Below are 13,347 nucleotides of genomic sequence, written 5' to 3'. Positions count from 1 at the left end.
TGCATACACTCAATGTGACAATTTTCAGTCCTTTTCCAATAATATTCGATGAGGTTGTTTGCAAAGACTGCAGTTTGCTAAAAATGAATGGGTGATTCTTGGAAAAAAATATTTTTGTCAATACATCTTGGTCTTATGGCAAGCAATTTTTCTTCCAGGTAAACTATTTCAAATGCATGTATTCTAATGTGGTTGTTTACAATATATCAACTGATGTATGGGCGAATTAGTAAATTAACTATCTTAATTGTATTGTCTAAATGAGCTGCACATTGTACTCTAAATTACAGGGGCCACTGGTCCCTGTAGTGCCATATCATTAATAGGAATAGTAGCTCAATGGAACAAGAGATGGAGGCGCTCGCAGTATTTTATAAACACTCAAGTACGAACACCAACCCCACTTGTTATCATGGTAATTAAATTGTTTTGGGTGAAGTGGAGGAACAATGACAAAATGTAAGTTGACATAAAATGTAAGATAATTTGGGGCTTCATAACATACAGGACTGTCTACGTGCGAACACTATCCATATAGAAAGTAATCTCGGTTTCTGTGCCTTTTGTTTGTCTTGTAAATGAAACCATTCTTGGTGGTCCAAATATAGTGTAATTAGGGTCATTAGTTGCGAAGCTGAATTTGAATGACTGGAGTAGGTGTTCCCGGGTGCCTTATTATGCAAACGCATTTTATGGGCCAGTGGGGTGCAACTAGGTGGTTAGGGGCACGAAAAAAACAGGGTGTGGAGAAACAGAATTAAAATTCTAAGTGGCAGAATGCCCGGCCATTGTCAGCGTAAGGGCATACCCCTTAAACCACGGAGATAAGCGGTCCTTTTCAGTAACGCTGTACTACTGGACGGAGCTGGTACAACTCTAGTGGAGCACTCCAACTACGAACCCACCACCATGGCTTTTACAGCCTTATTTTGGATTGCCTTAATGTGTCTATCCATGACTACTCATTTAATTGGAGTACAGTGTGGCGCGGTTAAGGAGTTACTGTCAACGTCATCCACTTTTCAGGATGGACACAAGACTTTACACACAGATATCTTGAGACGGTGGCGACGGGAGAGCGAGGCGACACAGCGGCAACATTGCGCACTGTTGGCAGTGCCTTGGATGGAAACCAACGCGCTCCCGATGGATTTGGCACAGCAACATCGTCTTCGGGTGCTTTCAATGCCCCAAAGAGGTTTACGGCGTGCAGTCTATCCAGAGCAACCGCTATTCCGTTTTGTCAGACGGGTCTATCGTTGCTGTCAATTACATTTCCATTGCAGAGGCGTCAAGGGGATTCAGGGTCGTATCAGTGGAGGTAGGAATCTAAATCCAGTCATTTGAAGTAGATTATCAGCCATTTATTGTGCCTACTCTTGGACTAAATAAGTAGGCCTGTGTAGACAGACCTACAATAAAGAATCTAAATTCAAAGTGCCTTTAAGACTTAGGTTTTATAGAAGATAACATTAATTCTAGTGAGGAGGAATGGGGCCACTGTCACATTCTGAGTGGTACTTCTTTCATTTAGGCTTTTCATAATGTTTCTCCTCCCCCCCATTAGATACAGACATGGAGTTCCTTCTCAGTCAGGATGTTCTGTCAGTGACAGTAATGAGAGCTGAGATTCATCTCTATGTGTTGAATCCTCAACACCTGAACATTGAGCCTGTCCTTTCCTACATGGCAAAACGCAAGCTTCCCACACGGTAAGAGTCCTAGTTGACATGATGATACACATACTTAGCTGTATTACCTCAACTTTTTAAATAACTATATTCCATATCTATGGAAACTGAAAGTTGTGATTATGAGGCAAAGGTACTGTGGTCCTTTTTTATTTTATTTTTTATTTCACCTTTATTTAACCAGGTAGGCCAGTTGAGAACAAGTTCTCATTTACAACTGCGACCTAGCCAAGATAAAGCATAGCAGTGTGAACAGACAACAACACAGAGTTACACATGGAGTAAACAATAAACAAGTCAATAACACAGTAGGAAAAAAAGTGTCTATATACATTGTGTGCAAAATGCATGAGGAGGTAGGCAATAAATAGGCCATAGGAGCGAATAATTACAATTTAGCAGATTAACACTGGAGTGATAAATGACCAGATGGTCATGTGCAAGTAGAGATACTGGTGTGCAAAAGAGCAGAAAAGTAAATAAATAAAAACAGTATGGGGATGAGGTAGGTAAATTGGGTGGGCTATTTACAGGTGGACTATGTACAGCTGCAGCGATCGGTTAGCTGCTCAGATAGTAGATGTTTAAAGTTGGTGAGGGAAATAAGTCTCCAACTTCAGCGATTTTTGCAGTCCTGACTCCACTCTTCACCTTTTTATTCCACAGATACAGTTTGCTGTCAAAGCAAAATGTTCTGGAGCTTCAAGTTGATCTGCTGTTCCTATTCCAAGGTCTTCAGGAGGCAGCTGGTGGTGCCATAGGGGGGCCAAGCCTAGTTGGCATGCGGAAAGTGGGGGAGCTTTCAAGTGGGGGCCCACGAGAAAGGCCAGGAGCACCATGGTCTCTGCAGGATACCAATGTTGATCTCTGGGGGGAGGGGGTGGGCCCCCTGCTGACCAATGTGGAGTTAGGCCTTGCCCTGAACTGTGACAGGGGGGGAGTGGAGGTATCTTGTGAGCACAATGGAGTCCACCTATTACACTCTCCATTCATTGCTTTCTCCTACAGATAAAGATGACACAAACCAGGATTGTACACACTATCACATTTTACCTTGTGATGCTCCATAACCCCATCTCCATGTTATCTCGAATGTCCTCAAGTCTATGAAGCTGCATTTATTTTTCTGAGGGCAACAACTTTTATTAATGTTATGTGAAGGCAGTGGATGTGATGTGTTCACTACCTAACATTTTTTTTTGTTGCAAAATCTATATATTTTTAAGATGTTATACCCCAAGGGGTTCTTTGCACTTCAGCAAATGCTTGTATATATTAAATTATCTATGTTGCTGTGTTTTGTATAAAATATATTGATTTGTAAAGATGCAAATATTGTATATAATCACATGTGTTTATTGGAAATGTGTTTGTTTTTCCTTTATTGAAACTGAATCTTATTAAATTGGGGAAACTCTGTCTCTCTTTTTTTTGTTGCATTAAACAAAAGTTGTTCATAATAGGGTACAGTCCTAAACTGTGGCAAAAATCTAATTGTCTTGTATCTTATGTATGTGTGATTCGCTTGTTGTTTTCCCTGTTTTTTCACCTGCAAGTTTTCAAGCAACAGGTGTTTTTTTTTCTCTCTCAGCTGACAGAAAGACCTTCACTTGCTAGGGCTCCTGAGTGGCGCAGAGGTCTAAGGCACTGCATCTCAGTTCTAGAGACGTGATGTCCTGGGCTGTATCACAACCGTCCGGAATCAGGAGTCCCATACGGCGGCGCACAATTGGCCCAGGGTTGGCCGGGGTAGGCTGTCATTGTAAAATAAGAATTAGTTCTTAACTGACTTACCTAGTTTAATAAAAATAGGCTTCAACACAAGTTTTGACAGTTGGTGTGAAAAAAAGTGGTGGACAAAGAACTCCACCTGGACTACCAAATCATGAGAAACCAACAGCTAGCAAAAACATCTATTCTGAGTTATTGACACTTAATTGTCCATGGGGATGGCAAATAAGAAATTGTTATGAGTTATAAATGGTAATGAGGGAAAAGGAAAAATAAGAAAAAACATGTCAACAACTTAAACTCAGTTTCATAATACAGTCAAAGGGGGAAACATTGCATATGGAGGTAAAAATGTCAGTAGTACTACAGTAGTTATATATTCTGTTGGCAGAAGCCAAGTAAAAGGGGTTTGGATTGGTTTTGATTAGAAAGGATATTTGTATTTGTATTCATTAAGGATCCCCATTAGCTGCTTCCAAGGGGTACAGCAACATTAACGCAGTTATATACATTTAAAAATATTACATTTCAGAACACTTTTCACAACACATTAAGTGTGTTACCTCAGGCCACTATCCTACTACCACATATTTACAATACCACATCCATGTATACGTGTCTTATCATGTGAATGTGTGCCTGTGTGTGTGTCTCTTCACAGTCCCCACTGTTACATAAGGTGTATTTAAAAAAAAATCTGATTCTACTGCTTGCATCAGTTGCCTGATGTGGAATCGAGTTCCGTGTAGCCATGGCTCTAAGCAGTACTGTGCGTGTCCCATAGTCTGTTTTTGACTTTGGGATTGTGAACAGACCTCTAGTGGCATGTCTTGTTGGGTATGCATGGGTGTCCGAGCTGTGTGTTAGTAGTTTAAACAGACACCTCAGTGCATTCAGCATGTCAACAAGAAGTGAATCTTTCCTCCACTTTGAGCCATGAAAGATTTACATGCATATTATGAATGTTTAGCGCTCTGTGTACAATAAAGGGCCAGCCGTGCTGCCCTGTTCTGAGCCAATTGTAAATTTTTGAGGTCCCTCCTTGTGGCGCTTGACCACATGCCTGAACAGTAGTCCAGGTGTGATCTGCCTTGTTGATAGTGTTGTTAAAAAGGCAGAGCAGCCTTTTATCATTGACAGACTTCTACCCATCTTAGCTACTGTTGTATCAATATGTTTTGACCATGACAGTTTACAATCCAGGTTTACTACAAGCAATTTAGTAACCTTAACTTGCTCAATTTCCACATTATTTATTACAATATTTAGTTGAGGTTTAGGGTTTAGTTTACGATTTGTCCCAAATACAATGCTTTTACTTTTTGAAATATGTAAGACTAACTTGTTCCTTCCACCCATTTTGAAACTAACTGCAGCTCTTTAAGTGTTGCAGTGATTTCATTCACTGTAGTAGCTGACGTGTATAGTGTTGTCATCCGCATAGGCTACATTTTTTTTGTCAGATTTGACCTTTCGTAGCAGGTTAAGATAATTAGGGTAGGACAACAGTTAGGACATAAACTGTATCCATTCTAACCAAGACAATCTGGACTCGAGCTCCTCTGAGTTTGCATCTGCGCAGTAAAGTTATTTTGGTAAAAGATCGCGATTGGTTTATCATGATGCCAATCAATCTTGAGCCCCACCACGAGTTGTCATTCGTTAAATTACCCAACACGGAAGTAGAAACATCGACATGTGTTGAGCGAAATGGTGCGACTGAAATCCAGGTAAAATAGCTCGTATTTACATGTTGCTAATGTGTACAATTATGAAGTTCTCCCCTCCTGATCAAACGCGTTTCTTCGCAGATATTTGCTGTGTGAAGTTTGCGTATCAGATCGACGCAATCTGTCACTGCTAGATGACCGAGCCATCTACACTGCCACAAAAGCAGCAGTAGCTCGAGCGCACGGTGACTATGGCGCTGCACTGTCCAGCCTCGGATTCTCAGGTATTGATAAAGGGAATCAGTCCACCTTGTGTAGCTAAGCAATGTGATTTGATCACTTAAAGTAACGTTAATGATGCAATAGCATACACTTGAAAAGGGCTTGCAGTCCACTATGCTAGACTAGGGTTACAATAACATTTCAGATTAGTTCATTGACAGTGGCGTAAAGTTTTTTTTTTTTTTTAACTGTTCCTTCTACATTCCTGAATGTACTTTTACTCCCTGCAGCTTCCTTGACTCCCAAAAGTACTCGTAACATTTACAATGCTTAGCAGAACAAGAAAATTGTCCAATTCATGCACTTCAAGAGAATGTGGTCATCCCTACTGCCTCTGAGCTGGCTGACTCACTAAACCCATGCATCATTTGTAAATTGTCTGAGTGTTGAAGTGTGCCCCTGGCTATCCGTGCATTTTAAAAACAAGAAAATGGTGCCATCTGCTTTGCTTAATTTGAAATGATTTACACTTAAGTATATTTACAACCAAATACTTTGACATTTACTCAGGTAGTAATTTTACTGAGTATCTTTATTAAAAAACGTATACTTTTACTCAAGTATGACAATTGGGTACTTTTCCCACCACATAAGATAAGTGATATTGTTGGAACTCAACGTGCAGCTAGGGGGATGCTGGTGGTATGAACCACTGCAGTTGTGCAGCACTTAACCCAGTAACCTGAACAGCTTCGACACCCAAGCCATAACTGATAAATGGCTAACAATAACGCTACCCGGACTACCTGCAATGACTCTTTGCACACAGTCTTAGGCTTATACCAACACACATACTGATGCAACACGTTTGCTGCTACTATATCAATCCTGTTGCATAGTTACTTTACCCCCCCACACACAGTGCATTTAGAAAGTATTCAGACCCCTTCACTTTAACGTTTTGTGATAGCCTTATTCTAAAATTGATTTTTTAAAATTTAAATCCCCTCCACGCAATACCCCATAATGACAAAGCAAAAACAGATGAAGAAATTGTTAATTTATTACCAAATCACATTTACATAAAGTTCAGACCTTTACTTAGTACTTTTGTTTTAACACCTTTGGCAGCGATTACAGCCTCGTCTTCTTGGGTATGACACTAAAAGCTTGGCACCTGTATTTGGGGAGTTTCTCACATTCTTCTCTGCAGATCCTCCGAATCTCTTGTCAGGTTGGATGGGGAGCGTCACTGCACAGCTAATTTCAGGTCTCTCCAGAGATGTTTGAGTCCGGGCCTCAGACATTCAGAGACAAGTCCCGAAGCCACTCCTGCGTTGTCTTGGCTGTGTGCGTAGGGTCTTTCTGTTGGAAGGTGAACCTTCACCCCTGTCTGAGATTTTGAGCAGGTTGTCAAAAATCTCTGTACTTTGCGCAGTTCAACTTTCCCTCAATCCTGAGAAGTCTCCCAGTACCTGCCGCTGATAAACATCCCCACAGCATGATGCTGTCACCAGCATGCTTCACCGTAGGGATTGTGCCAGGTTTCCTCCAGATGTGAAGCTTGGCATTCAGGCCAAAAGGTTCAATCTTGGTTTCATCAGACCAGAGAATCTCTCATGGTCGGGCCTTTTGGACGCTTTTGGCAAACGCCAAGCAGGTGGTCATGTGCCTTTTACGGAGTGGCTTCCGTCTGGCCACTCCACCATAAAGGCCTGATTTGGTGGAGTGCTGCAGAGATGGTTGTCCTTCTGGAAGGTTCTCCCATCTTCAGATGAACAGTCGGGCTCTTGGTCCAAACTTCTTCCGTTCAAGAATGGAGGCCACTTTTCTTGGGGACCTTGAATGCTACAGAAATGTTTTGGTACCCTTCCCCAGATCTGTCGCTCAAAGGCTATTACCTTTGACCTCATGGCTTGGTTTTTGATCTGACATGGACTAACAACAGTGGGATTTTTTTTATATAGACAGGTGTGCCTTTCCAAATAATGTCCAAACAATTGAATTTACCACAGGTGGACTCCAAGTTGTAGATACATCCTCAAGGATGATCAATGGAAACAGGATGCACCTGAGCTCAATTTCGAGTCTCATAGCAAAGGGTCTGAATACTGGTATATCTGTTTTATTTTTAATACATTTGCTCAAATGTCTAAACCTATTTTTGCTTTGTCATGATGGGGTTGTGTGTGTGTAAATCAACTTTTTAAATTTAGAATACGGCTACAACATAACAATGTGGAGAAGGGGTCTGAATCATTTTGAAATATACAAAAATATATAACTGCAACATGTAAAGAGTTGGTTTCATGAGCTGAAATAAAAGATACCAGAAGTGTTCCATATGCACAAAAAGCTTATTTCTCTCAAATTTTGTGCACAAATTTGTTTACATCTGTTAGTGAGCATTTCTCTTTTCCAAGATAATCCATCCACCTGACAGGTGTGGCATCAAAAAGCTGATTTAAACATCATGATCATTACACAGGTGCACCTTGTGCTTGGGGACAATAAAAGGCCACTCTAGAATGTGCCGTTTTGCAACACAATGTCTTAGATGTCTAATGTTGAGGGAGCATGCTGTCTGCAGTAATGTCCACCAGAGCTCTTACCAAGAGAATTTCATGTTATTTCCTCAACCATAAGTTGCCTCCAATGTAATTTTAGAGAATTTGGCAGTATGTGCATCCGGCCTCACAACCGCGGACCATGTTTGGGCGAGCGGTTTGCTGATGTCAACGTTGTAAACAGAGTGCCCCCTGGTGTTTTTATTTATTTTTTGCGATGGCAGTTTGAATTAACCAATAATAACGTAACAAGATCCTGAGGGCCATATTTTTTTTCTCTCTAAGGTAGCTGACCAACAGATGCATATCTGTACTCCCAGTCATGTGAAATCCATAGATTAGGGCCTAATGCATTTTTTTCAATTGACTGATCTCCTCATGAACTGTAACTCAGTAAAATCAATTATATTGTTGCATTTATATTTTTGCTCAGTATACATATTCGGGGTAGCTATCTGGTACCCCTGAACATCGACTCAGTACTGATACTCCCTGTTTATAGGCTAGACATGTTGTTGTTACTCAGTGTGTTTATTCCTTTGTCACTTTCCTTTAAAAAAAAAAAGAAAGTTTTATCTTTAACTCTGCATTGTTGGAAAATAACCTGTAAGAATTTCACTGTCAGTCTACACCTGTTGTTTACGAACCACTTGACAAATACAATTTGATTTAACCCCAAATTGCTTTCCATCCAGGGTGGGCGCTGTGGCCATGTGTCACTTAAATTAGCTGGGGATAAAGTAAAAGGCAGAGGATAATTCATAAAAGTAATGAATACATTTTATTTTTCAGTGAAGTATCTGAATGCCCACACTGGAATTGTGTTCCTGCGCTGTCGGAAGAGCCACTACAGACTCATCTGGTCTGCATTGCCATTCATCACCAGTCTAGAGAACCGAGGGCAAAGAGTGCCATGTTTTCTGAACTGTTTGCATGTGGGAGGTAAGACAGACCAACTTCCCTTTGCATGAACAAGTTGTAGCTGATATTTGGGATGTAAAAGTGACACTCATGCATACATTATTTGTATTTATTTGCACATAAAAAGACAGGTTTCCAACTTGTTTTTATTTGAACTGTTTTGTCTTCCACCTAAGAGGGCTTATATGAAAAAAGTTTGTTCAGTTAATCAAAGCATACTAATTACAATTTAACATTTATAAACTTGTGTACAATTTTTTTTTTTTAAATATACCAGCTCTAGTGCCGTCATCAACTTAACAAAGACATATATTTTGCACTGAAGGTAACTAACTGCAAATTAAATGTCTACTTATTTTCATTTTATGCAGGAACCATCCGGACATGTCAGAAATTTCTGGTCCGATACAATACTCAGCAGCTCCACCGAATGCTCCCCCTCTGTCAGAGTGAAGGTATGCAATGGTCTGCTTTATTTTTGTACATCAGTTCCTTACCCATGCACGGTTTTCTCATTGCAGACAATATGCCTAGTAATCTAGTCAATTTTGAATAGGCAACAACCAGGTTACAGAGAAGCTATAATTAGGTGGGACTTCCAAAGCAAATAAACTTTTTGTTATTATTTTGTATGCTACTCCTCTTACACTGTTTAAGATAGAAATGCCTTTCAAACTTTAAAATGTGCGGACAGGTCTGGAATTGTGTGCTTGCGTAACTTTTTCATATTTTTTTAACTTAATTTTGCAGTCTGTGTCCATCTTCAGTCACTTTAACTTTTGTTCAACTTTCACTTCCAATATTCACTGTAAACAATAACTTTTGACACATCAGCTTATTTGACCACTTTGCGATCAGTTTAGTTCGTAAATTCACTCTGGCGATCTACTCCGATGTCAGAGTATTCTCGTCTGAGTGTGCCAGAGCACAGAATAACGAACGCTCAACACCCGTTGAATATGGCTGGTGTCAGTAAACGTCGGTTTAAAAAAGCATGATTGAATTGTAACCAGCAGCAGTTAAGTTAGTCACCAACACTCTGGATAACCTAAAAATAGGATGAGTAAAATGGTCAGAGTGAGGTATTCTCACATTTGTGTCTGGAAGTAGCTAGCCAACGATAGCCAGTTAGCTTGACTGCCGTGTGTGGCCAGAACGCTGTGATCAACCCTACTCCTCGGCCAGAGCGTCCAGTGTGCGCGCTGAACGCACCGAGAGTGAAACGCTCTGAATTTACAAACGCCCAGAGAGCACTGACCACACTCTGGCACTCCAGGTTGAATTTATGAACGCACCCTTAGACAAAAAGTTACAGTTTATGAAATCTTCCTCTGCTTCTCTGCTATTCAAATCTGGCGTTTGAACAACAATATATTTTACCAATTTAAAGGTTACAGTTTGTCAGTTTAGAGTGATGAAAAGCAGCTAGCTATTTATTTTTTTATTAATATCAAATCAATACATAAAGCACATGAGGGAACACAAGCATACATAGATTACAAACAATTGAGCTAGGGGGTACAATATCACTTTACAATTACACAAGGACCTTAAGGGACATGCATATACTTACAATTCTAACAGCTTTTTTGTTAGTAGAGCATTTAACCGTCTTAAAATACAGTTCAATTTATTTTTGTAGGGTATGAAAATGTGGTTTTCTGTTTGTAAATTTACATTTGTGTATATGAAATTTGGCCAAAAGAATAATGAAATTAATTACATAAAAATGATTCTGCTTATTTCTATTGTATGTAAAGAATCCAAACAGTACATCTCTCCACAATAGTGTAAAATCTTCACAAATGTGTTCAATTATAAACCTACTGATGTCTTGCCACAGTTTTCTTACATGCATACAATCCCAAAAAAGATGCACAACTGTTTCTGGGTGGTCATTACAAAAGAAGCAATTTGAGTTGATGTTTTCCTTAAACTTCTTCATATAGTGGTTGGCAGGATAATATTTATGAATAATTTTAAAGGAAACTTCCTTAATTTTGTTAACAAGTAGGTATGTGTGTGGCAACATCCAAACTTTTTTCCAACAGATATTATCAATAAATCCATTCCAATAAGGCATGACATAAGGTATAGATACAAGGATCGTATCGCTCTGTTGTTGAATGGACCAAAAGAGAAACAAATCTTTCCTACTGATGAGTCAACAGGGTCAATAGAAGGTAGGCTCTGAGGGTCAGGTCTTGAAGACATGTTCCTGAATAACATAGCAACTCCTGAGGGAATGTTATCTAAAACAATTGCAAAATCTTTAGGTGTTACAGGGACCTTGTAAAGTGATAAGAATTCTTTATAACTGAGTAAAAGACCCTCTGCATTTACCAGTTGGCTCACCAATAGGATATTATTTCGGAATCAATATTCTAAAAACAGAGAGGTATTTTTATACAATATATCCCGATTATTCCATATATAATATCTGTGTGGAGAAAAATTGTGTTTATAAATTAAGGACCATGACAAGAAAAGCAGAAAGTTTCACTGGAACTTAGTCAATATTATAATTGCAAAACAACATGAAGTTAAAGTAGAGGAGACATGATGAGGAATAAAATTCCAGATAGAAGTGGGTCTTCTTAGGAATTGTTTTATCCAATTGATCTTAAAAGTATTATTTAAAGTAGTAAAATCCAGAAAATTCAGTCCACCATTCTCATAAGTGTTCATTACAACAGTTTTCCTAATGTAATGGGTACGGTTTCTCCAAAGAAAGTTGAAAAGCATCTGGTCTATCTCCTTGCTTATTTTACGGTCAAGATATAAAGATAGAGCACCATATGTTAGTCTAGAGATACCTTCAGCCTTGGTTATTAGGACTCTACCTTTTAAAGATAAGTCTCTCTGTAGCCATTGATGTTAGCTAACTAATGTTAGCTAACAGCTCTTCCATATTGCGTCATCGAGCAGCCCAAACGGAGCCGTTGGTATGGATACCAAATGCGTTTCAATGGCAAAAAAGGGCCATGCGCTAGAATGGTAAAAAAGTACAATTCTTGATCTCATCTTTTACCGCTTAAGCTATTAACTCCAAACCAACGCTGAGATGTTTTGACTGACCATACTTAGATTGCTTGTCAAAAGATTTTTGATACTATAATTTAACTAACCATTTTAAAATGTGCATAAATTAATAGGTTTGAATGAGAACCAAAGAAATGCAGAGGTAGCAATTGAAAATGGCCCTGCTCCTTGGCCAATTAAGCTACAAGACCAACTTTAAAACATTCAGGCTATCTACTTCTATAACACTTATAAACTAGAACTAAAGACATTTGCATAAAATAACTCCCCAACAGTAATCTTTTAACTGTTCAAGCTAGGGACACCAAACCACCTTTCAAATGCTCAGGCTATCCTAACTTTTCATCTACCTATGTTTTCAACTATAACCAGTCACCGTCATTACTACTGCAGACAATACCACTACTATAAAACATTTTCAAAACCATACATACTTCAAAATGACTTTACTTTAAATGGTAAAGTAAAACTTTTTAAACTTCTACCATTACCACAAATACTTTTTAAAGAGGTAAAGCATGTCACACTGCTTTTGTAATTCATGTACAATTACCATCTAGTTTGATTTCAAAACATTGAACTGAGAATTGAACAAACTATACCGTGGCTGTTTTGTTTGTCTTTCCTTGTGCAGCAGAGAGATCAGAGATCCGCAAGTCAGTACTGAGCTGCACCCTGAAAAAAGAGGCAGATGATGAAGAAGAGGAGGATGAGTGACTCCAACATCATTCTGACGCTCTTGCTACTTGCAGTGTATCTCACCTCTGGGAAGACACTGTTAATCCCAATACAGGTAGTTCTGTTACTGGGCTGATGGATTTCATGACAGAATAGAGCCCTCAAACTCAACTCTGGACCTCGAAGCCAGTTCTACGTTTTTCATTGTTCACCTCTAATTAGGGACTGATTTAGGTGAGTGCAATTAATTCAGGTAGAACAGAAAACCAGGAGGCACCGGACCTCGCAGGTTAAGAGTTGAATACCCTCTGGAATAGAGCCTGGTGCTTCAATGCAGCTGTTGGAGTGTGAATGCAGATCAGCTGTGAGCTCATTAAAACAAAGCAAATAAAACATTGGACATGTGTACATAAATAGTTTTGTTATTTCTGCAATGTGTATAATTAATGTTACTTTCTGCACTGTTGTGTAAACATTTTATGAAAGCAAAATAATAATAAAATCTCTTCTAGCAAGCCAACCATTAACCCTTATTCATGACTCCAATTCCATTACATTGAGCCATTGGATGGCCCCTTTAGCCTTGTGGAAAATGCAGCAATGCTCTGATGCGGGCCAAATGCTCTGTCTAAACGCAAATACACATTATACAGTTTTGGAAACATTTGGAGCGTATCTTTCATATACTGAACAAAAATAGATACAAAACATGCAACAATTTAAACAATTTTACGGAGTTACAGTTCATATAAGAAAGTCAGTCAAGTGAAATAAATTCATTAGGCCCTAATCTATGGATTTCACATGACTGGGCAGTGGCGCAGC

At 39.2% G+C, this 13,347-nt stretch overlaps 1 protein-coding gene and 1 long non-coding RNA gene across 2 annotated transcripts; both read left to right on the top strand.

Annotated features, from left to right (window-relative positions):
* The first annotated feature begins 800 nt into the window (after positions 1–800).
* On the top strand, positions 801–3,096 carry LOC115140562 (uncharacterized). Its single transcript, XR_010465482.1, has 3 exons — positions 801–1,321; positions 1,568–1,712; positions 2,358–3,096. It is a non-coding gene; the product is annotated as an uncharacterized LOC115140562 (long non-coding RNA).
* Positions 3,097–5,064: 1,968 nt separating this feature from the next.
* pop5 (POP5 homolog, ribonuclease P/MRP subunit) lies at positions 5,065–13,042 on the top strand. Its single transcript, XM_029677822.2, has 5 exons — positions 5,065–5,152; positions 5,234–5,376; positions 8,674–8,823; positions 9,174–9,257; positions 12,479–13,042. The coding sequence occupies exons 1-5, from the start codon at positions 5,133–5,135 to the stop codon at positions 12,559–12,561; spliced, it is 480 nt and encodes a 159-aa protein (XP_029533682.1). The 5' UTR covers positions 5,065–5,132; the 3' UTR covers positions 12,562–13,042.
* Positions 13,043–13,347: the final 305 nt, after the last annotated feature.

This window comes from Oncorhynchus nerka, linkage group LG13 (genome assembly GCF_034236695.1).
Source record: "Oncorhynchus nerka isolate Pitt River linkage group LG13, Oner_Uvic_2.0, whole genome shotgun sequence".
Classification (NCBI taxonomy): Eukaryota; Metazoa; Chordata; class Actinopteri; order Salmoniformes; family Salmonidae; genus Oncorhynchus; species Oncorhynchus nerka.
Note: the sequence above shows the minus strand (reverse complement) of the source record. Positions and strands in the feature narration are given on the sequence as shown.

What these genes read in the sequence shown, in the direction of transcription:
- pop5 (XM_029677822.2), top strand. Translation starts at nt 5,133, where the DNA reads ATGGTGCGACTGAAATCCAG. An exon ending in GAACTGTTTGCATGTGGGAG is followed by an intron (nt 8,824 to 9,173) that starts GTAAGACAGACC and finishes CATTTTATGCAG; the next exon opens with GAACCATCCGGACATGTCAG. An exon ending in CCCCCTCTGTCAGAGTGAAG is followed by an intron (nt 9,258 to 12,478) that starts GTATGCAATGGT and finishes TTCCTTGTGCAG; the next exon opens with CAGAGAGATCAGAGATCCGC.